This window comes from Octopus sinensis, linkage group LG3 (assembly GCF_006345805.1).
Source record: "Octopus sinensis linkage group LG3, ASM634580v1, whole genome shotgun sequence".
In the NCBI taxonomy this organism is placed as follows: domain Eukaryota; kingdom Metazoa; phylum Mollusca; class Cephalopoda; order Octopoda; family Octopodidae; genus Octopus; species Octopus sinensis.
In genome coordinates this window covers 163,496,052-163,520,827 of record NC_042999.1, presented here as the reverse complement: position 1 = coordinate 163,520,827, position 24,776 = coordinate 163,496,052, and the positions used below count along the sequence as shown (strand labels likewise).

The 24,776-nt window shown below is 37.3% G+C and overlaps 1 protein-coding gene across 2 annotated transcripts in view; it reads left to right on the top strand.

The window, feature by feature from the left end:
• Positions 1-24,776, top strand: part of LOC115209803 (F-box only protein 16-like) — a 77,617-nt gene that overhangs the window by 1,899 nt on the left and 50,942 nt on the right. For both annotated transcript variants that reach the window (XM_029778354.2, XM_029778353.2), the window contains exon 2: positions 6,767-6,802. In XM_029778354.2, coding sequence (XP_029634214.1) covers positions 6,767-6,802 — 36 coding nt within the window. The remainder of the gene's footprint in view (positions 1-6,766; positions 6,803-24,776) is intronic.

The following is a 24,776-nucleotide window of genomic DNA, read 5'->3' as shown; positions in this document are numbered from 1 at the left end:
ACAATCTACCTTTCACTCTGAGCAAGAGACCCTTTGTCGCCAGTAGGGGAAGAAGCTTTCTAAACTTTGCCCAGGCTATTCTTATTCTAGTGGTAACACTCACTGAGCATCCACCTCCACTACTAACTTGGTCACCTAGGTAGCAGAAGCTATCAACTACTTCTAGTTTCTCTCCCTGGAGTGTGATAGAATCTGTTTTCTGAGCATCTGCGGTGTTTACAGCCCCTGTGCATCTGCTGCACACGAAAGCTATCTTCTTGGTTAGTCTTCCTTTGATGTTCCTGCACTTCTTATGTTTCCATAGCTTACGCTGGCTACATCTTATGGAATTTCTACCTACACCTTTTCTACACATTGAGCAGGGCCACCTACATGATGGGGTGTGTGATGTGTTCGCCTTCCTACTTACTAGAACTTTGGTCTTCTAAGGCCTTTTGATTCTAAACCTTGCTTCCACACCCGAAATTTCTTCTCTAGTTCTGGTAGTGATTCTGCTATGAGGGCCAGGTCATTGGCATAGAGGAGTTCCCAAGGGCAACCCATCTTGAATTCCTTTCTTATTGCCTGGAGGTCTATGATGAATAAAAGGGGACTGAGGGCTGATCCTTGGTGGGCCCCTACTTCTACCCGGAATTCTTCATTAATTGCCAATCCTAACCTTACTAATGGCCTCTCTGTATAGGGCCTGTACAGCCCTTATTAATCATTCATCAATTCCCAGTTTCCACATCGCTCACCAGATAAGGGATCGGGGGACCCTGTCAAAGGCTTTCTTCAAGTCCACAAAAGCTAAGTATAGGGGTTTATCTTTGGCTAGGTATTTCTCCTGCAGTTGCTGTACCAGGAATATGGCATCAGTGGTGCTTCTACCCTGCACAAAACCGAACTGCATCTCACCTAAGCAGACTCTCTCCCTGATGAGATGGGCTATCACCCTCTCCGTGACCTTCATCACCTGATCCAGTAGTTTGATACCCCTGTAGTTATTTCTATCTAGAGCATCACCTTTACCCTTGTAGCAGTTGACTATGGTGCTGCTACGCCAGTCATTGGGTATGACTCCATCATGAACTACCTAGTTTACAATGCGGGTGACTAGGCCATAGCCCACACAACCAGATGTTTAAAGCATCTCAGCAGTGATTCCTGATGGGCCGGGGGCTTTGCCTGGCTTCATACCCTTTATTGCCTTAACTACTAGGGAGCTATCTATACGGATAACCGGTCCTTCTACAGGGTCAACATTTGGCAGGCTCTCCTCTTCTCGTTCAATCTCCACATTTAGCAGTCTTTCATAGTGGCTTCTCTAAGCCTCTTTCATTTCCAAATCATTAACAGCTAGTACACCATCATCCATGTGGACACATTTCTCTCCTGTGACATCACAATTTTCTCTCACACACTGTCTTGCAATCTGAAATACCTCAGTTCTTTGGTCCTCACGTCGCTGGACATCGGCAAACTTCTTCTTTTCTGCTTCACCCATGACTATGGTATACTTGCCGCCCAGCCTCCCTTTTGGCTACCTGATACAGTTCCCTGCTACCCCCACCCTTCCAGGCTTTCCAGGTCTGTTTCTTTGCTCTAACGGCTTTGTCTACCATACTATTCCACCACCACATAACTCTAGGTCTGGAAGGGACTTTGCAACATCTGCAGACTTGGTCTATGGCACTCAGCAAGCTGTCCAGTAGGAATTTCCAGCTACCTTCTATGTCCGATGTCTGTAGCTCCTCCTCCCTCTCATCAAATTTCTTGATGAAGATGTCCCTAAATCTCTGACCATGTGAAGGGTTCATTAGCTTCCAAATCCTTCTTTATTGGATTGGTCTGCTACTTGGTATCCTTCTGGCCTCGAGCCTAAAGTCACTAATGACTAGCCTATGCTGAAGGGTACATTTTTCACCTGAAAGGGTCTTAGTGTTTAAGAGCAACCCTGCGTCCCACTGTATGGTGAGGATTAAATCAATCTGGCAAGCAGAGTCACTTGATTGATAGGTTTTCAGGTGGCTGTCTGGTTTCCTGAAGTTAGTGTTGCAGGTTAAAAGGTTACATGCATCACAGAACTCTAGGAGCCTAGTTCCCTCATCGTTTTAGGAACTAATACCATGGTCCTCGTGTACACCAATGAAGATACCAGATTGCCGCTCAACATGCCCATTAAAATCTCCAGCCGCAAAGATGAGGTCATTGCCACTCATCTTTGAGGTAGCCTGTAGAAGGGTATCATAAAAATGGTCCTTCCAATCATTTGGTAGGCCCACTTGTGGGGCGTAGGCAGAGATAATTGTAGCTGTGCTATTCTGCAGGACTAGACTAAGTTTAAGCACTCTATCACATACCCTAACAATGTCTATGACTTTATCTACCCATTTCTCCACAAGGAGTATGCCTACACCCTCCACTACATCTGTGTTACCTTGCCTGAAGATTTTGTACCTATCTGCCTTGCCTGTGAGGACCCTAACTGAAGCTCCTCTCCATCTTACCTCTTGTATGCAGCATACACTGACACGTCTCCTTTCAGCATTTCTACAATCTCACTAGACCTACATGTCAGTGTGCCTACACTGACTGTGCCAACTCTAAAAACTGGGAAAGGAATGTGGGATGAGGCTTGGAGAAGAGAAATGTTATTCTGTGCCTGAAAAGTGGGAGGTTGTCGTGTTCGATTTTATGTCCTGACATCACTCAAACATTCAAGTGTGTTAGGATTAAGATCGTAGCTCCTACAAGAGGTAGGATTAGGTGTTAGCAACATTGTGAGTATAACCATTATGGTCACTGTAAGGGGGTAGGTGGGGGTGATTTCAGACAGAGAGGAAGCAAGTTCATCCATTGTGAGTATAAGCATTATGGTCATTGTAAGAGGGTGGGGTGATTTCAGACACAGAGAGAGGAAGGAATGAGAAACAAAAACCATAAAAACAAAAACATAGAAAATGAATGTTTTTTCGAACAACGATAAAAGAGAAACAAGACAGGCAACATAAAGAACATTCCCCTTCATCAGTTGTCGCCTGTTTCATCTACTCCTCATTTCGAAGGTAAGGACAAGATGTGACTTCGTTAAAACAGTCCTTCCCGCAAAGCAAATAAAATTTGGGATTTTTTGCAGTGGGTGACATTGGTAACAAAATCAAGACACTAGAAACAAACGCTGAGGGCTCTTAAGCCAAAACGATGTAAAGATTATGAACATTAGAACGATGAGCTCTGAGAAGAGACAGGTAAAAGCACCTCTTCTCTTTAGGAAGGAAGTAGAAGAAGGAAAGATAGATCGCCTTTCGTTATGTGTCACCAACAAGAGACTCAACAAGAAAGAGAGAGGGAACAATGAATGGGAGTGGAGGGGAATAGGGAAAGGGTTGGAGAGAAAAACAAAGGAAGAAGAACAAGGGAGGGAGATAGATAGAAACGCAGAGTAGATTTAACGGGACAACTGATGAAGGGAAATGTTCTTTATGGTGCCTGTCTCATTTCTCTGTTGGTTTGTTATGTTGTTTGAAAAAATAACTTTTAAAATGCTGAGGAAAAGAAGGGAAGGTGGGTGTAAGGAATATGTTGCTTTAAGGAGAGAGTTGGGGCTAGTAAGTTGACGACAGTTGGTCACATGCAGTGTTTCTACTGTCCCTCACAAAGAAACACACATAGATGCCTACTATATAACATGGGTATTTGTTTGTATATGTGTGTGCATGTTGTGTCTTGTCTGTCTATCGACCTTTTTTGAGCCGTTTCTGTTGCTATCACAGGTTTTGAAATTTTGAAATCAAGTGAAAATTTTCAAATTTGGTAGAGTGATGTAATTTTTCACACTGAATCCATTTATTTATTTGTTCCAGAAAAATTGTAGAAAAATATTAATGAATAAAGTCATGTGAGACAGTTGGACAAGCATTTAAATAATTTAAAAAGGAAAAGCCCTCAGTTGAATTTTTGGTGAAAAATTGTGCAAATCTGTCCTGATCAAGGGGCCTATCCATTGGGAAAGACATGGTCTAACATGGAATAAAAAAATTTACATAAAGGCATTCTCTTGTGAAAATTGCCCAGCAATGATGGGCTACTCAGATACTTTACCAATAGTTTTCAAATGGTAATTTTGTGTCCTGAAGCAGTAGCTCTCAAATATCTTTGTTTTGTATTCACATATGATTCTATCTCTGATTAAACAGTCCTGTAAATTTCCAAATTCATAGTATTTAGCTTTCAACTTAATGTCAGAAATAAGTGAAATTTCTACTAATTTCTCCTTGATAGTGGCTATATGTAATGTTTCTTTTTAGGGCAACAGTACTCTCAGAACGTAAAGTATAAAAGCCATCTCAATATGGCTAACCACAAAGTGGGGGTGTTACTGTAGCTTTTAGCCCCAGGAGATCGACGTCTCCAGCTGGCTTTAGACACACTTTCTGTGCCCTTCAGGTATTGCAAAGGGAAGCCATCCCTTCTTCGTAAGCCTTAGTGATATCACCGGACCGCGGTTTCGAGATTATTGTCTCTTATCAACGGGCGGTAACCACCAGGTCACGATGAAAGGCAAGGCTTGCTTTGCAAATACATAAGAGTTTTTCTAGTGACGTCTGCCACTGATTTTGAAAAACTGACTGTAAGCATTATTAAATCTCAGTATATTTGCAAAGCAAGCCTTGCCTTTCATCGTGACCTGGTGGTTACCGCCCGTTGATAAGAGACAATAATCTCGAAACCGCGGTCCGGTGCGTATCACTAAGGCTTACGAAGAAGGGATGGCTTCCCTTTGCAAATACCTGAAGGGCACAGAAAGTGTGTCTAAAGCCAGCTGGAGATGTCGATCTCCTGGGGCTAAAAGCTACAGTAACACCCCCACTTTGTGGTTAGCCATATTGAGATGGCTTTTATACTTTACCTTGTTGAGCAGTTACTATTTACATCTCGCTCTGAGATTTAATAATGAGTACTCTCTGAACTTCATTTAAATGGTGGTAATTTTGTCATTATCATCTGGGTTTACAAATTCAAAATAGTTAAATCCCAGCAATGTGAAGATATGTTGCAACTTGAATCACCTCATTTTTTCTGTGACTCCTGTGAATAAAAGTCATATTGTTTTCCCAGACCTGGTAGCTTTCATCTAAATTTCCATTAAAGCACTAGAAGGGGTTTTTGTGACTTCAAGCAGATTTATTATATTCTTTAAAATGCATGAAAGATATTACACTTTGAAACAGCTCTTGTATTTACTTTATGCACACTAAATGTAGTTCAGCAAAACAGTTAAAGTCAAAGGAAAAAAGAAATATTTTGTGCATGCACCTTCTTTCATAAAAGAAAGGTGGAGAGGTTATATTATTCTAATTCCAAGTTATATTGTAATATAATGACATATATAATTAGATAATATTAGAGGAGATTTTATATGTGGTTGATTGATCAGACAGCCATTGCTAGAATAAGTAGCACTAAAAAATTATATTACAACTAGCAGTATCGCCCGGTGTTGCTCGGGTTTGTAAGGGAAATAACTATATAAGCATTTTTAGAGATGTAAAGATCTCAATATGGCTAACCACAAAGGGGGGGGTGTTACTGTAGCTTTTTACGTTCTGAGATTTAATAATGAATTTTTAGAGAGTTACTTCCCTTATATATGCCAAAAATGCATTAAAAAATGTGAAAAATTGATGGTAATTTTTTTTTAAATCGTAGACTCATCGTAGACGCGCGCTAATACCCAGAAGGGCTCGATATGAATCACGACTATAAGATACCCGGTTTTGGTTAAACTGCACCGCAAAATGTGGGAGTAGTTAGGAATCTAAATCGTAGGAGACAGACAGCACACAACCTCACTTTTATATATAAAGCTATGGCCTTCCTGAATTGCTGAGAGACTACAACATGAATCACGACTATGGTTAAACTGCACCGCAAAATGTGGGAGTAGTTAGGAATCTAAATTGTAGGAGACAGACAGCACACAACCTCACTTTTATATATAAAGATATGGCCTTCCTGAATTGCTGAGAGACTACAACATGAATCACGACTATGGTTAAACCGCACCGCAAAATGTGGGAGTAGTTAGAATCTAAATTGTAGGAGACAGACAGCACACAACCTCACTTTTATATATAAAGATATGGCCTTCCTGAATTGCTGAGAGACTACAACATCTGTAATTTTGTTCTATTTTAATCTCATGTTCTGAAAGTTAATGATATAAATCCTAAAATAAACTCTAAAAAGTAGAATGGTCTTAGCTGGAACATTTATACTCATAAGTCTATGATCCCTGGAACTGTAGCTTAAAAACAATCTTTGTTGCATGGTATGTGTTCTGCAGCATATCTAAGGAGACTGAGTCATGAGTGAAGCATACAATACAGTGTTTAAGATTCTGTCATCTTATTAACTCATCTAGCTTTTTTTATTGACTTGCAATATCTCTTAGAACTTAACATATACTTTTCCTTCTCTATTATCATTGTTTGCATTTTTTAGGTTGTTTGTACAGGACTTGTAAAGTCCACTTCTGCTCTGTTCATTCTTTATTTTTACATAGTTTTTACAGCTGGTAGCCCTTGCTATCATCAACCTCCTAACAGCATGAACTGGATGCCTTTTATTGTATCACTGGCACATTACTTCTTTCATTTAATGTATTTTGTTATGAATTACAGAATTGTAGTTTTTTGTATTCTTTAGATAAATTATATTTTGTTGATCATGTATATTAAAAATTCATGTGTGATTTGAATATTTTTAAACTTTTTTTTTTTAGTTATTTGAAGAAAGGAAGTCCCTAATAAATAAATGGGTAAGCAAGATTCTGCAATGTTATCATCATTACTTTTTGAAGAGAAATTGGCGATTTGTTTGGATGCTCTGAATTGCCCTATGTGACTGTCCCATTTTTGAGATGTGTGTGTGAACCAGGAACCATGTGTTTGGAAAGCAAACGTCTTACCACAACAGCCATGCCAGCACCTCCAAGTAGCCGTGTCTGCTCCTCCATACTGCTACACCTGTGCCTATATACATGCATGCATCCATCCATACTTCCATATATACATACATATTTTAAGTTTATCTCTACAGATTTTTTATAGAATTTTGAGCCAGCACTGAAAGTTATTACATTTCAGTACTTGCACTATAGAAAATCTGTAGAGTTATACTTAAATAAAACAATGCACTGCTAACACAAAATAGGACCAGTATTAACTTATAAAACTGTAATATACTTGGTAGTATACTATGGTTGCAAAACAAAATACTGTGACCCTAACAGCAATTGATATATATATATATCTGTATATATAAAAAGCAGGATGTGTGTGTGTGTGTACGTGAATGTAGTCTATGCACATCCACAAATTAGCACGCATGTTACTCAAATTTTAGGAGGACATTTGTCACGATCCTAGCTGTATTTTCATCAAATTAATTTTCCCCAACGCACCAGCGAATAGTGGTAAAAATAATTTTGAACCATAACTTCTAACAATTTTCAAATTGGAGAAATACACCATCATTTGTAAATATGAGTTAAGTCCCCTTTTGGCGATGGTGTAAAGAGAGGGAGAAAGAGAGAGAGAGAGAGAGAAATTTTTTAAATTTCATCTTTTTAGTGAGTGATTGACAGGCAAAAACAGACAGACAGTTGTTATGTATGTATGTGTGAATGGCTTCAGTCATACACACATACATACACACGAACATGTATGCGTATAAAACACATGTATGCAATGTGTGTGTGTGTTGCCCGTATATATATATATATATATATATTATGTGAAATAGAAAGATGAATAATCTTGTAGCAGATTAATCAAAAGTTTAACCGATACCTTGGTAGCAAAAATCACAGCAGAAGACAGCACGGTTGGAGGTACAACCATATGGTGTTGCAACCGTGCGTTGTGCGGATAATTGAATTTTAATATTATTGGTGAATTGAAGAAATGGAGCTGAACGAAGATTGAACAGAAGAGAAAGACACAATATGGTCTCATTATTCAATCGGATTTTGGTAAATTGTGCCTTTCGAAACACGTGTAGAATGAAATAAAACGATTTCTGTTCAATCTTCGTTCAGCTCCATTTCTTCAATTCACCAATAATATTATATATATATATATATATATATATATATATACACACACACATTATAAGCAATATTCTCCGTTTCTCCACAACTTATTTCCAAATTAGCTGAATCCATTGCTCTACTCATAGTGACAAATAGCTGGTCGTGCATGAATATGGGAGAGAGCAGAAGTTACCAGAACAAGAACCCCAAGTGTTGACTGTAGACATGCTCCTTCACAAATGATCAGCTATTATTTTGTAAAAAATGTTTCAAAACTGTTTGTGTTTTCGAAAGGAGAGATCTGACTCTCACATCTCTGTGGGGGAAGGTAGCCCTCTCTATTCCTCTTACAAAACTTACGTCTGAGTGCCAAATTTGCTTCAATTGATGGTATTACTTGGGTAGGGGGTGGTGGTGGGACAGGGGCAAGGGCGTACAAAAAACATGTATGCAATAGGTGTATGTACATATATGTTTGTGTGTATGTGTGTGTGTTGCCCATATATATATACTTAGTTGTGATCTGAACATAACCGCTTCTCACATAGAGGATCGGGGGCCCTTTTGGGTGTTCTATTTTCCTTGCTGGAAGGGTTCCCAACCCATGGGCAAAGGGGGGGTTACATGATGGGGGTGGTGTTTTCAAAAGGGTTGGCATATGCAACCTGATCACCTCTGCCGATCAAACTCCCAACCCATGTGCTCCCATCACGACACTGATTCTGCAGAACTGGGTTGGGTATGAAAACCAACTTTAAAGTATAAATATAGATGTTTTTGAATCAGCAATGTTGTGTTCAGTTAAGTCCTATTTGGGGTGAAAAATCAATAAACTGATTCCTTATGGGGTTTTCCATTTAATCAGGATAAAAGAAAAATTGATAAACTGATTCCTTATAGGATTTCCCAATAAAATTGGCTACACCCCATTTTCAACCATAACTTTTACCAATTTTGATGTATTTTGTTCAAACTTGATGCCAGCATTACTTACAACTCATGGGATCTTTGAATGCTTTAAGTTCTCCAAAAACGAAAAAAAAAGAAACAATTGCTGAGTAGAAAAAATCGATAAACCGATTCCTTATGGGATTTCCCAATCAAATTGTCTGCAACTCATTTTCAACCAAAAGTTCACCAATTTCAACGGATTTCGCTCAAATTTAATGCCAATGTTACTTAGTTTGGTTTGAAATAAAGAGGTTGATTAGCTTAATAATCCAAACTTAATCCCAAGCAAAGCTGGGCTATACTGCTAGTGTATATATATATATATATATATATGTATGAGAGGTATCCAGAAGACCCAAGGTGGCGGGTAACGCTATGTATGTGCTATGGAAGGACCGTAGTTAAACTCTTGGTTCGATAATGATACAAGTGAGGAGTCTAATGTGGATCTTGTATGAGCATGTATATGTTAAATAAAACGAGAAAAGGCTGTGAGGAATTTTCAGGACATTTATAAAGAGAAAGTTAGTCTTACAGCTGTTTCTGGGTTATTAGGGATATCCCTTCACCAGAGATGATGTGAGATGGTTAAATAGAGGGAAATATTAGAGTTCAATATGAGGAATTGTTTTGGAAAAGGAAGCAAATAAGGAGTGTGTAGGGAAATAGGAGAATGAATGTAGGAATAAAAATAAAAATATATGAAGATGTTATAGTTGCAGTTCCATGAACCAAGGAAAGTGGTGTATAGAAGTGATAGAAATGCTTCCTGTCCATGGTATGTAAATTCCAATAGTTCATATTTTGTCATCACAAATGGAAAGCGTGGAAATATAGATTCCATGTGCTGTTCATTCAAATGGGGTCTTGTGGTGTGAATTAAATTTTGAGAATGTAGTGGCAGTATTAAGTGGATAGAGATGGGAGAAGAGATGGGTATATTAAAATGAAGAGAGAGGTCAAATGAAAAAGTGAGAAAAGGAAGAGGAAGAGAAAGTGAAAAAAGGAGTGTGAGTTGGTGGTCATGATATTATGAGAGGGGTGTGGGAGAGGACGAGGGAGGGGTAGGGAGAGATAAGAATGTAAGTAATGAATATGTATGAGGTGGGGTGATATGTTAGTGTTATGGTTTGGCTAGTGCAGTATTTCTTGACCCACTTTTGGGAGTGGCGCCGACACGTCTGGAAGAAAAGCAACAGCCCTTTGTTTACTGGAAGAGTAATGGCTTTTTGGAGGGACCTTTTGGCCTTGTGCGGTCGATTGGGGGTTAGAGAGATGTGAGGGCCGAGGAAGAGGAAAGTCGTGAGGGAGATAGAGTAAGGAATCTGAGAGCAGATAGAGAGGATGACAGCAGCAGCGCCGATAAAGATAGGGACATTAGGACCAGGCGGGATAGAGAGAGTATAAGGCTAAGAGACAGATTGAGGATAGAGATAGGCAGTTAGGGCTGAGAGCAGATGGAGAGGGTATGAGCAGTAGAGACAGATTGAGGGGTAGTGATAGAGAGACAGTTGGTATTCGGTCGTCAAAGAGGACAGTCGGATTTTGGTCGTCAAAGCGAGTAGTTGGAACCTTAGGAGCAAGCGTTTGGGATTCAGGAGCTTGGCAAGCTGGAGTTGGCGGTACAGAGAGAGATGAAGTGCAATATGGGACACTGGCTATTCAATTAGGAATTAAGGTATTTGATTATGTATTGATACGTGTCACGATGTAAAGAGACAGTGAAAAGAAATGAGACAGTGAAATGAACAATGTGAATTGAGTCAAGGACTTGTCGATGTGTCGATTATCGAGTTGTGGTATTTATGTTCAGAATTGTGTTGATACATGTTACAAAAGAAAATAGAAAAAGTCTTTAAAGAACTGTGAACGTTATCTGTTGAAGTGATGTGAAATAGAACTGTTGTCTCCGGACTGTTATATTGTTACCTGCATGTTTAAATGCTTTGATCTGTGGTATACCCGTATGATGTATTGATTTGTTGTTTCCTTTAAATGTATTTGATGTGTAACAATTGATTGTCATAAACTAGTGTTAAATGTAAGCCAGTTGTTGCCTTGCCGTTTTGTGTCTCTCTCGGTTGCCTCTGTATCTCTGTGCTGCTGCTGTTGTCATTGTATCTCTCCTCTCCTCTCCGAGTTTCCGTGGCGAGGATTCGCTGATCGACCGAGCGACGGCACCGGGTGGTCCGTAACATTAGAATGGCATTAAGGGATGGGTACAGAAAAGGAGGAGGGGTTTCTAAAGTGAGTAGTAAATCACAAAACAGAAGAATACTAAGAATGGTCCAGTTTCTATAAATAGATTTATGTGTTTATTCTACTAGCTAATGTGATAGAGTGGGTAGAGGAATCAGAGAGAAAGAAAGAAGTGTATATAGATATAGGCACGCACACATGTACATATATGTGTGTGTGTGTGTGTATGCATTATTATAGAGATCTACATACTTGTGTATTTAAACCTAAATGCATGCATAATATACAAGAGTTGGATAAAATAATGGAAATCCTTTAAAATTTCAAACAAATTTATTTTAATATGGAGTAGGACCACCTTTGGCAGTAATTACAGCTTGAATTGTTTCCAAAGAAATTTTTGTCCATTCTTCAGCTAAAACAGTCTCCAGTTCTTGTAGTGATGATGGTGGAGGATATTGACTCTTTACTTGTTTTTCTAAAATGCACCATAAATGTTCAATAATATTGAGATCTGGGGATTGTGGTAGCCAGATAAGATGTTCAACTTCACTATAATGTTCCTTGTGCCATTCAGTAACAACTTTAGCTGTGTGAATTAGTGCATTAACATCCTGAAAGATTGTGTTTCCCTCCAGAAACAGTTCCACAACCATAGTATGAATTTGATCAGATAAAATTCTTGAATAGTCTTGACTATTAATTCTACTATGATGGGAAACCATTGGGCCAGTGAATTTCCAAGATATAGCCCCCCCAGATCATCACAGATTCTCCCCCATGTTTAACAGTTGAAAGAAGGCACTCTGGCCTGATGCTTCTTTTGGCTATCTCCACACGTATACTTGGCCGCTGGTTGGAAATAAAGTAAAGGATGACTCATCAAAGAAAATACCATTTTCCCACTACTCTAGAGACCAATTTTGTAGGTTTTTATTCCACTCTAAACGCTTTGCAACGTTTGTTTTTGAAAGTAGTGGTTTTCTGATTGTAACCCTCCCATGAAATCCAGCTTTGTGCAGCTCCCGGTGAACAGTTTCTGTGGAAAGTGGGTTCTTGTGGTGGTCATTAACTTCTGCAATAGTTTTGGAAGCTGTACTTTTGTGATCCTTTCTAACACCTCGTGTAAGAAACTGAAGATCCCTATCTGAAAGTTCTGGTTTTCTTCCGGAGTTTTCTTTCATTTTGGCTGTTTTCTTTATGCTAGCACCAACAATTTGACCTCTTTGAAAGTCTGATAGATCTGTCATTTTAATGAATTTAAATTTACCTTTTTCTGATGATATCTGAAAAGAAACATCAATTTTATCAAAACATTAAGCAACGCTAATAATAAATAAAAAAACATAAGAATAAACAAGCTTTTGATGGTTTTATAGATATTTCAAAATTATGATATGATGCTAGGCATTTCCATTATTTTGTCCACCCCCTGTAGTTAAGGGTATCTCAATTTGTATGTCTGACCTCTCATCCACTGATAAAATAATCAATAACCACACCCCATATTACAACCAAGCACTTTCTGCCTGCGGCTTCTCCCAACAAATAAAATACATCCCTAATACTAGGCTCAAGCAACATATATCTCAAATCATATCACAATAACATGCCAGCCATCAGAATCACAACAGATCACACATACACTATACTAGAACCCCGGGAGAACCCAGATTAAGACAACTTAGACCCCACATGCACTCATATAACACTAGGTCAAAAGCTAACGCAGCTAACAATAATGAGACATATTACCCCACTCTAATTTCTAAAAATATAGATAGCACTACCTATTTCTTTATTACCCACAGGGGGCTAAAGACAGAGGGGACAAACAAGGACAGACATAGGTATTAAGTCGATTACATCGACCCCAATGCGTAACTGGTACTTAATTTATCAACCCCAAAAGGATGAAAGGCAAAGTCAACCTCGGCAGAATTTGAACTCTGAACGTAACGTCAGACGAAATACGGCTACGCATTTCGCCCGGCGTGCTAACGTTTCTGCCAGCTCGCCGCCTATAGATAGCACTACCTTTAAGCAACCAAAAAAAGTGGTGGATGCTCTATTCTATGGTATACACCCCACTTCTCACTGAACATTAAAAACTTAGCTAAATCCTTGTTTAATATACAGGACTCCAACTTTCCTCGTTGACATAAATATTACTCTATCTTTAATAGATCTACCTTGAAGCTATCCTACTCAATTTTGGATCTATCATAAACGAAAACTATCTCTCTATTATCAAAACCTACATTGTAACAACTCTGAATACACAAGCACCGAACATATACATAGCTCCAATATCGAACCCTATACTTCAGACAACAACAGAAACCCTACCAATCCCACTAACTCTAACCAGAATACTACTACAACTTCCACCACTATTACAGATAGGATGTGGAGGCGCAATGGCCCAGTGGTTGGGGCAGCGGACTCGCGGTCGTAGGATCGCGGTTTCGATGCCCAGACCGGGTGTTGTGAGTGTTTATTGAGCGAAAACACCTAAAGCTCCACGAGGCTCCGGCAGGGATGGTGGTGATCCCTGCTGAACTCTTTCACCACAACTTTCTCTCACTCTTACTTCCTGTTTCTGTTGTACCTGTATTTCAAAGGACCGGCCTTGTCACTCTCTGTGTCACGCTGAATATCCCCGAGAACTACGTTAAGGGTACACGTGTCTGCGGAGTGCTCAGCCACTTACACGTTAATTTCACGAGCAGGCTGTTCCGTTGATTCGGATCAACCGGAACCCTCGTCGTCGTAACCGACGGAGTGCTTCCCACAGATAGGATAAACAACAGTTTTAGAAATAGTTATAATAATGTTAATAACAGAGACCAATCTACCCCCATCTCTAACCTCTCCTCTGACAGTATTACCCCCGCCATTCCTGAGAATAATCCCCACAATGCACAACCATGTCACTGCCATCCTGGAACCATCTGCCCTCTACAGATCCATTGCAGAAGGTCTAAAGTAATTTATAAACACACCGTCCTCAACACGTTACACGATTCTACAACCATATATATGGGATCAACTATAAATTTTAAACAACGATATGCTGTGCATCTCAATTCTTTTAGATACAAGAAACGCAGTAAATCCACAACACTTACCTGTCACACACATCATCTCAAAATAGAAATATTCCCTACATCTTGTCCATGATAGATTCAAGGCTTCCATACCAAGGCCAACACTCAGCATGTAGGTTATGCTTAAAGGAGACATTCCACATATTAAAACACAAATCTTCAATACTACTAAATAAATATAATGAGGCCCTAGGTGCATGCAACCACCAGTTTTTACATACCTTCAAATTTTACCGCAATTCTAAATGCAACCTAAATAATCACACAGCACATATCCTGAACACCACTTAGGTAATCCTCAACAACCCTATTTGACTTTCCATTAATTTTTTAACTCTCCAATCTTATTTTAATTATTTAATACTACACATATGGGCATGCATATGCATACGTATGCAGATGTATGTGCACTTGTATATGTTTATATATGTGCATGTATGTGTTTACACATGTGCATGTATGTGTGCATGTGTATGCATATATGCATGTATTCATGGGTATGCATGTGTGTGCATATATATATGTATATGTATGTTTATATATGTATGTGTATGCATGGATATGTGCATATATGTATATAGGTGTATATGTACATTATTTACATTCGACGGATATTTGTCCTCATCTTGTTTGTTATTAACACAATGTTTCGGCTGATATACCCTCCAGCCATCATCAGGTGTCTTGGGGAAATTTCGAACCTGGGTTCTCATTCCTAAGGTATTTTTCGATGTTATTATTATTATTATTATTATTATTATCATTATTATTATTATCATTATTATTATTATTATTATTATTATTATTATTATCATTATTATTATTATATTATTATTATTATTATTATTATTATTATTATTATTGTTATTGTTCATGTATATGTATATGAGGTGTATATGTGTGTATATATATATATATATAATAGCGGTGCCCAAGCATGGCCACAGCTCGTGAGCTGAAACTAGATAAAATAAAATAAAAATAAAATAAATATGGATTTAAATACACAAGTACGCAGGCCTATATAATAATGCATACACACACACATGTACTCATCCCTTAATGCCATTCTAACATATCACCCCACCTCACACATATTCATTACTTACATTCTTATCTCTTCCTACCCCTCCCCTACTCCTCTCCCACACCCCTCTCATAATATCATGACCACCAACTCACACTCCTTTTTTCACTTGCTCTTCTTGTTTTCATTTTCTCTTCCTCTTTCTTTCCTTCTTTACTCACCTTTTCCTTTGACCTCTCTCTTCATTTTAACATGTACAGGTACATTAGATTGGTTTTCCAATATACAGATAGGAAATAGATATAACAGAAGATTAATACATGTATGTATACATGTATATATATATATATATTATATATATATATATATATATATATATATATAATATATATATTAATCAAAATTAAGGGTTAAATGCAACAAGTTGCTCAAAACTACATACCGAAAATATTAGAAATAGCAGTCAAAATTGATCACTATTTCCTCTACTAATAAAAAGTCTCCACAAACAAACATAATTTGTAAGCTGTATATGGCAAAAACGGCAGAAAATATTTTCGCTATGTGGTTTTGAGCAACTTGTTGCATTTAACCCTTAATTTTAATTATTATAACCCTTACCAAATATGGTCTTTTCCATACCGATAAATCTGCTAGGTGAAATTGATTAATTTTATTAAATTAATTATATTCCACCTTTTATTGCATATATATATATATACTCTTTACTCTTTTACTTGTTTCAGTCATTTGACTACGGCCATGCTGGAGCACCGCCTTTAGTCGAGCAAATCGACCCTGGGACTTATTCTTTGTAAGCTCAGTACTTATTCTATCGGTCTCTTTTGCCGAACCGCTAAGTGACGGGGACGTAAACACATCAGCATCGGTTGTCAAGCAATGCTAGGGGGACAAACACAGACACACAAACATATACACACACACTTCTATATATATACATATATACGACAGGCTTCTTTCAGTTTCCGTTTACCAAATCCACTGACAAGGCATTGGTCGGCCCGGGGCTATAGCAGAAGACACTTGCCCAAGATGCCACGCAGTGGGACTGAACCCGGAACCATGTGGTTGGTTAGCAAGCTACTTACCACACAGCCACTCCTGCGCCTATATATATATATATATATATATATATATCATCATCATCATCATCATCATTTAGCATCCGCTTTCCATGCTAGCATGGGTTGGACAGTTCAACTGGGGTCTGTGAAGTCAGAAGGCTGCATCAGGCCCAGTCTGATCTGGCAGTGTTTCTACGGCTGGATGCCCTTCCTAACGCCAACCACTCCGTGAGTGTAGTGGGTGCTTTTTACGTGCCTCCCGCATATATATATATATATATATATATATATATATATATATATATATATATATATATATATGCGGGTGGCACGTAAAAAGCATATATATATATATATGTATTATATATGTATATGATAATAGACTATGATATGCAACCCCATTATAGAATCAATGATCGGATTGATTGATTGATTAATTAATTAATTAGTTAATTATTTAATTACTTGGTTGGTTGATTAATAAGTTGTTTGAGCTATTTAAATCTAGAGTTACCTCCCTTCGTTTTATTTATAAACTAGCAGTATTGCCCGGCGTTGCTCGGTTTGTAAGGGAAATAACTATATAAGCATTTTTAGAGAGTTATAGCCAAAAAATAGCAAAAAAAATGCATTAAAAATTGAAAAAAAATTAAGGTAAATTTTTTTTAAATCGTTGACACATCGTAGATATTTTTAGAGAGTTACTTCCCTTATATAAAAGCGAAAAAAATGCATTAAAATGGAAAAATATGATGGTAAATTTTTTTTAAATCGTAGACTCATCGTAGATGCGCGGTAATACCCAGAAGGGCTCGATATGAATCACGACTATAAGATACCCGCTTTTGGTTAAACTGCACCGCAAAATGTGGGAGTAATTACGAATGTAAATCGAAGGGGACAGACACACAACTTCACTCTTATATAAAGATGCTTTTTTTTTTTCAGTCATAGAGTTAGATTTATGAAGGTCTTCAGTAGAAAATCCTTCGAATTCTGACTCGCTGCTTGATATAATGAAATTCGTATCCATTTTTTGTCAGAATTACAAATTTTGAAAACACAATAGGAACAAATTTCGGAAAAAAATCTCCCATAATTCACGGAATTAAAATTACACTTCGATTTTTGTACAAAACTGTATTTGAAGTGTTTACGAAGTATAATACGTGTTTTCACGAATGTACTAAAGAGATTTACTCTGATATTCTCATTTAAATATGAATAGGTAAATTCGGGCGGTTTGGTAACGAAAGGTTTATATAAGTGTCGTCTGTTTATACATAAACACTGTTTCATAGTTTCAGTTTAGTCTTCCTCAAATCACTGTCGCTAATTTACTCTCTTCCAAGAACATTTTCACTCACTGTTATCTGTTAGCTTCCCATACATTTTACTCATGTATCTATCAGCGTGATAGACAGAAACAAATATTACATTTACTTTCATTTTATTCGTTGCCCACTGTGTGTGTGCGTTTGCGTGTGGTGTAAACCAGACTAAGAAAAGCATTTGACACACACACCAGAATGTGAGTTTTCTGTAAATTTTGCTTAATTGGAGTTTAAATTTTAAAAACTGGACCTGGCATGACGCGATGCATTGTACTCTTAAAACTGCTAGGTAAATTGTAATTGAAGAAATCCTATATTGTAGATTTGTATAACTCCCAAAGGGAGGCAGATAAAATCTGCCTTTTATAATAAGAGATAAACCACCAACTCTCTGCTTCTACTCTCTTTTCTCTTCCCATGTCACTGATCAGCCAGCCTGCGCTCTCTCTTTCTTGGTCTGACTGTGGTCCATGCAACATCGATATACTTCCCTGTGTTTGTGAAACTGTTGTATCTCTGCAGTAAGGCTTCATTTCCACATGCGCCAGCTTAATTCAATTCGTCCTTAGTCGAAAGACACCTGTTGTTATGTCTGTTATTATTTTTATTGTATTTATATTTGTGTAGCATTGTTTGTTTTTGTATACATTCACTGCTTTCTTCCAAGGAATCTAATGCTCTTAGCTTAGTTTTTCCTTGGGGCTGGCCAGATTGGAGCAATCTCAAGAATAATCAGCCAAAATTGCGAGGATAATCTGGTTCTTGACTGAAGATAGAAAACTTCAAATGATCCACCCTGTTTTTTTGTATCATCTATCTGGATGTTTTGTTGTCCCTTTTTGTATCACCTAGTTGTCCGGATGTTTTGCGTTCTTGTCCTATTTTTTATTTCATACATATATATATATATATATATATACACACATATACATATACATTTATATATCTATATATTCATATATATATATATATATAAAGACATGTGTATTTTTCCCTTGTTAACAATTAACACGGAAAAATAGATAAATAGTTACCAGGGTAGCAAAAAATCACACAAGTAAAAAGGGCATAACTCCTTGTTTTTAAAGGTAGAAACTCCGGGTTTACATGAAATATTTTGTATAATATATATAAATAAATAAATGGAGTTAAACACAGGTGTTATTCAAATTATTTTGCTTCTGACACATGTTTCAAAGATATCACTGGTATTATTCCAAAGGAATAAAATGATGTTAAGCAATGTAATCTTGTCTTCAGGGAAATGAAGAAATGAAACTCGTCAAAAAGACATTTTAACAGAATATGATGGATATGTATAGTGATTAACTGAATGCTATAAATATTGTTTAAAAAAAATGTTATATGATATGACGTCAGAGGTAGCCTATAGAAAGAGGAGGGATAAAGTAAAGAAAAACTAAATAAATGAGAAGTATATGTCTATATGTATATTAAATAAAACCTTATAGACTAGGAAAAATATATATCTAGTGAATGTGAAATGTAAGAAGAAAATCAATGTTTAAATTATATATAATGATAGCTATCACTTATATGAACTAAAGGTGTGCTTCTACCAATGTTTACATCAGTATGCACGCTCTATAACCGCGTTTACTAGAGGATTTATTTATCCTTTCTCTTTCTGTAGGCTACCTCTGACGTTATATCATATAACGTCTTTTTGAAACAATATTAATAGCGTTCAGTTAATCACTATACATATCCATCATTTTCTATTAAAATGTCTTATTGACAAGTTTCGTTTCTTCACTTCTCTGAAGAGAAGATTACATTGTTTTACACCATTTTATTCCTTTGGAATAATATCAGTGATATCTTTGAAACATGTGTTGGAAGTAAAAGAATTTGAATTACACCTGCGTTAAACTCTATTTATATATATATATATATATATATATATATGTGTGTGTGTGTGTGTTGTGTGTGTGTGTGTATGTGTGTGTGTGTGTGCATATATATATATATATATATATATATATATATATATGCATATATATATATGTGTGTGTATAAATATGTATACATATATATATATATATGCATATATACAAATATATGCATAAAGGACCTGCTATATAAGCTAAAATCACAGAACGGAATTATTGTCCACTCGGACAAAACTAGGAATTCTTACACCCTGGAAGTCAACTTATACCACCAAGTGCTACATAAGGAAATCACTAAAAGATATAAATTAGCACCAGATAGAACCTTAAGATCTATGAAGTTAGCAGCCAAGGAAATTATGAATGACTACAACTTAGAAGACAAAACCGAACCCTTCGTGCCATCCAGACCTTGCATCACTATAAAAGACCATAAATCTAACTTCCTAACCGATACTAAAGTAAGATTAATATGCCCTAACAAATCAGATGATGTAAATTAAGCAAACTAATACTCGATAAATACATCCCTAAGCTTAAAAGTAAAATAACCCTGGAATTATGGTCCAACACATATGAAGCCATCAACTGGTTCTCCAGCATACAGAACAAGAGCAACTACAAATTCATACAGATAGACATAGTAGACTACTACTCCTCAATAGTGCCCTAATATACACCAAAAAATCAAACGCTATTGAACAGGAAGGAAATAAATATAATATTGGAAGCGAGGAAATCACTTATTATCTTTGATAACAAACTCTGGGTACGTAAAGATATCCCTAACTCTTTTGATATTACCATGGGAGCCCCAGATTTAGCACAAGAAACTGACCTGGTAGGCATCTATCTGCTATCATACATACAGGACGAATTCCCGAAACTCAAAGGCGAATTATACAGGGATGATGCTCTCTTCATAATTAAGAAACCCACAAATAGAAAACTAGAGCTTATCAATAAAAAATACATAAATTCTTCAAAAGATTTGGACTATCTATTTCTATTGAAAAGGAACACACCTCTATTAAGTACTTAGACACAACCTGCGTCCTAGCCACAGGATTCTATGAACCCTACATGAAACCCAACATGGACCTCAAATACATTAACGCTGCTAGTAATCACCCCAACTTTATTAAGAGAATTAACAATAGAATACCACTCCTCTCTTTCAATATGGACATCTTTAACAGACATAAAGAAGCCTATAACTCCACACTACAGAAATCCGGATATGAACAAAAAATCAAATACCTAAACCCTAATCACCCTACAAGCAGCCCAAATAATAGGAACCCACTAACGCCAACCAAACACCATGCATCACCACAAACAACAACAACAACAAAATAATTATGGATAACCCCAATAGAAACAACACTAAAATGAACAATGCCTATGCACAAACCACAAACAACAACAAATATAACCACAACACTAATACTGAGAAACTGATATTAAATAAGATTAACAATATTAACATAACTAATAACACAAAGTACGCAAATAAGTCCCAAAATAACAACACCTACAAAATTAATAGCATAAACCTATACAGCGGTATCAATAAAACCAAAGTCACCCAGCCAACTAATATGAACCCTAATAATAGCAAAAAACTAGGCCCTTAAACCCACATGAACCCTACGATAATAGCACCAATAGGACAGACACAACTAACACGAAAGTGAAACATAACTATAGATATAACCAAGGTACATACAACCATAACTTCACACAAATCACAAACAAGGAGGGAAGCTCCTACACTAGGGAAGACAACACAAAAGACAAACAAAATAGCGATAATATCTGGCTCGTAATCCCCTACACCATGCACCTCAAATCAAATATAGTTCGGCCATTAATGAAAATCATAGACAAACACCTAAACGTTAATAATAAATAGACAGAATTATTTAGGAACAAAATCAGAATAGGTCACAGTCTGACTAATAACTTAGCCACAATAATAACCTCAATGAATAATAAAAAAACTTGACAAATTCTACGAAACTAGAAAGATTGTGAACAATAAAAGTACTAACCAACCAACTTAGATACAGACCTGAATAATAATTGGCCCCCACAATACAGTACGGACGTAGATACACCTAATTATTTATGCGGTTGTAGTGATAGAACAAAGTGCCAATTCTCAAATAGATGTAAGACAAATAACATAGTTTACCAATGTGACGTCTGCACTGACAACCAGACAAAATCATACAGAGGTGCAACTAAGAAGCAAATGATTCTCAGATATAATACGCATCTATCCAGCTTCAGAAATAGGAATAAGGTTAACACAACAGGGATAAGTGCATACATCTGGGAACTTAAGGATTAAAAAAATAGATTTTAGCTTAAACTGGCATATACTCTCAAAAACAACCTCCTACAAAACCACAAATAGACGCTGCGATCTCTGCCTATCAGAATGCCTAGCTATACTTAGGACTAAACAAAATCTTCTCAACAGGAAATTTGAGAACAAAATTTTTTATCTCCACATGGGCCATTATGTATTTTCAAAATACCGGTAGAATAGCCTCTCTTGTCTTCATGCAGCCCTCTATGCCTCCATAATTCCAAACTAGAATGCTCATCTTTATAAGTCTAATTAACAGAGTAACACATGAAACACATGAATAGTCACCTTGCATACTCACCTGCTTCAAACATTCCATAATAATACACCTTGCAAATACATAGGGCCCCGCCTAGCATTAAGAAGTTCCTAAACTCTAGCAATAAGACAATTATTAGGTGTAACACATTTTCAAACCACCCAATATTTGGTAAGAGTAGCTACCTTTTCACCCTGTTAAAGTCACCCCCCCATTCACTTACCTCACTCGAATCTTTTTACACATGCCACCGGCACAGGTGCCAGTAAGGCAACGTTGGTAATGATCACACTCAAATGGTGCCCTTTTACGTGTCACTGGCACGGAGCCAGTTTGCTGTTCTGGCAACGATCACACTCGGATGGTGCTCTTGGCACTCTACCAGCATGGGCACAAGTGCCAGTAAGGCGACGCTGGTAATGATCACACTCGCATGGTGCCCTTTTATGTGCCACTGGCACGGAAGTCGGTTAGCCGCTCTGTATATATATATATGTGTGTGTGTGTGTGTGTGTGTGTACATAAATTAGTTGCATAAGATATGAATTCTGAGAATTATATGGTTATGACAGAATGCATCTCTAATGGACTTGGCTAACAGACCACATAGTAATCCAATGCAGAGGAGCATAATGCAGAATGTCCATGAAACTTGAATGTAGAAGATCCAATCAATGAAATTATTTCACAAGGAGTTTATAAACCATAGAATGTCAGGAGATACGAGAGTATAATATTTTTATTTAACCACTTGACTTCAGTTAGATTATAGCCTTTTCACAACCTTCTTCCTGTAGCTCTAATTTCAATGTGGACTAAATTGTGTTTACATGTTTGCAATGAATTATTGCATATGTGAATATTGTATATTCACATGTCATTGGTATAATTGTGATGTTCTAGTAATCTGATAAGCTAGCATTCTTAATCTGCATAGATTTGTGAATATATAGTTCTATTGTATAATGCATAGCATGCATATTTCTGTAAACATAATTGATCTGACACTGAAATTATTACATGAAGGAGGCTGCAAAACAGTTGTAACCCTATAGATGGTTAAATAAATTTATTCACCTCTCATACTTCAAACCTATTGTTGTAATAGGGTTTTATATGTGCACAATGTAAAGATTGGTGTGTTATGGGCGCTGTATTTGCCAATGTTTCAGATTATGGGGAATCTGTGTTATATAAATATAATCTTAATACTGAAGAAATTTATTTAAGTCAACTAATTAACAGTAAAGGTGCTAATTATCTAGAAGTGTAATTGCCAGAGTAAGAACATGACAAAAAAAAGGTTCAGGAAACTTTACCACTGCCAACAGTAAAGAGTCCCCCCCCCCAGAGTTAAGAGTTAACTGTGCAATGCTTATGTATAAAGTACACTGCTGCATAGTAGTGAAAAGTAGGCTTTGAATGCAGAGAATTTGTGAAGGTTGGAAAGAAATGAAGTGAAAATGTTCTTCTGACTGTGTAAAGTTAATGCACTCGAATGGTGGAGCACAGATAAGCTGAGAGGATAAATGGATATCAGAGGAATCTGATGTAATGTGTGAGAGAAAAGATTACTGGTATAGTCATGCTATGTATACAGAGGATGCTAATTACCAGAATTGCTGTCCACTTAAAGTGAACAGAAACTGTGAAAGAGAGGGACCAAAGAAGACATGGGACTATGTGATGAAAACTGATCTTCAGATGCTGAACTACATGGAGGAGATGACAAAGGACTGTGGTTAGTTGTGGAGTGCTGTGCTGAAGAGGACTCACCAAACCCATGTAGGGAAAAAGGATTATTAAAGATTTATGACGATAGAGATTGGGATGTATAATTTTATATTTGGATCCTTCCTGACCATTATGTTCTTCTTAAACCTTTACCTATTCTTTCTCCTCTTTGTAATTCTTATTTATCACTCTCACCTCCTACTCTATCTCTCTTGCATGTATCTCAGTCCATATTCACTCTCCACCTTACTTTTCTATCATTTTTATTGCTAGTCATTACTGTCTGTCTTCCCCATTATTCCCTCACCTTTTATTCATTAATGATGTCCCACTATTCATCACTCCAACTCTTTTACTATGGAGGTGCAATGGCCCAGTGGTTAGGGCAGTGGACTCGCGGTCATAGGATCGCGGTTTCGATTCCCAGACCGGGCGTTGTGAGTGTTTATTGAGCAAAAACACCTAAAAGCTCCACAAGGCTCCGGCAGGGGATGGTGGTGATCCCTGCTGTACTCTTTCACCACAACTTTCTCTCACTCTTACTTCCTGTTTCTGTTGTACCTGTATTTCAAAGGGCCGGCCTTGTCACTCTCTGTGTCACACTGAATATCCCCGAGAACTACGTTAAGGGTACACGTGTCTGTGGAGTGCTCAGCCACTTACACGTTAATTTCACAAGCAGGCTGTTCCGTTGATTCGGATCAACCGGA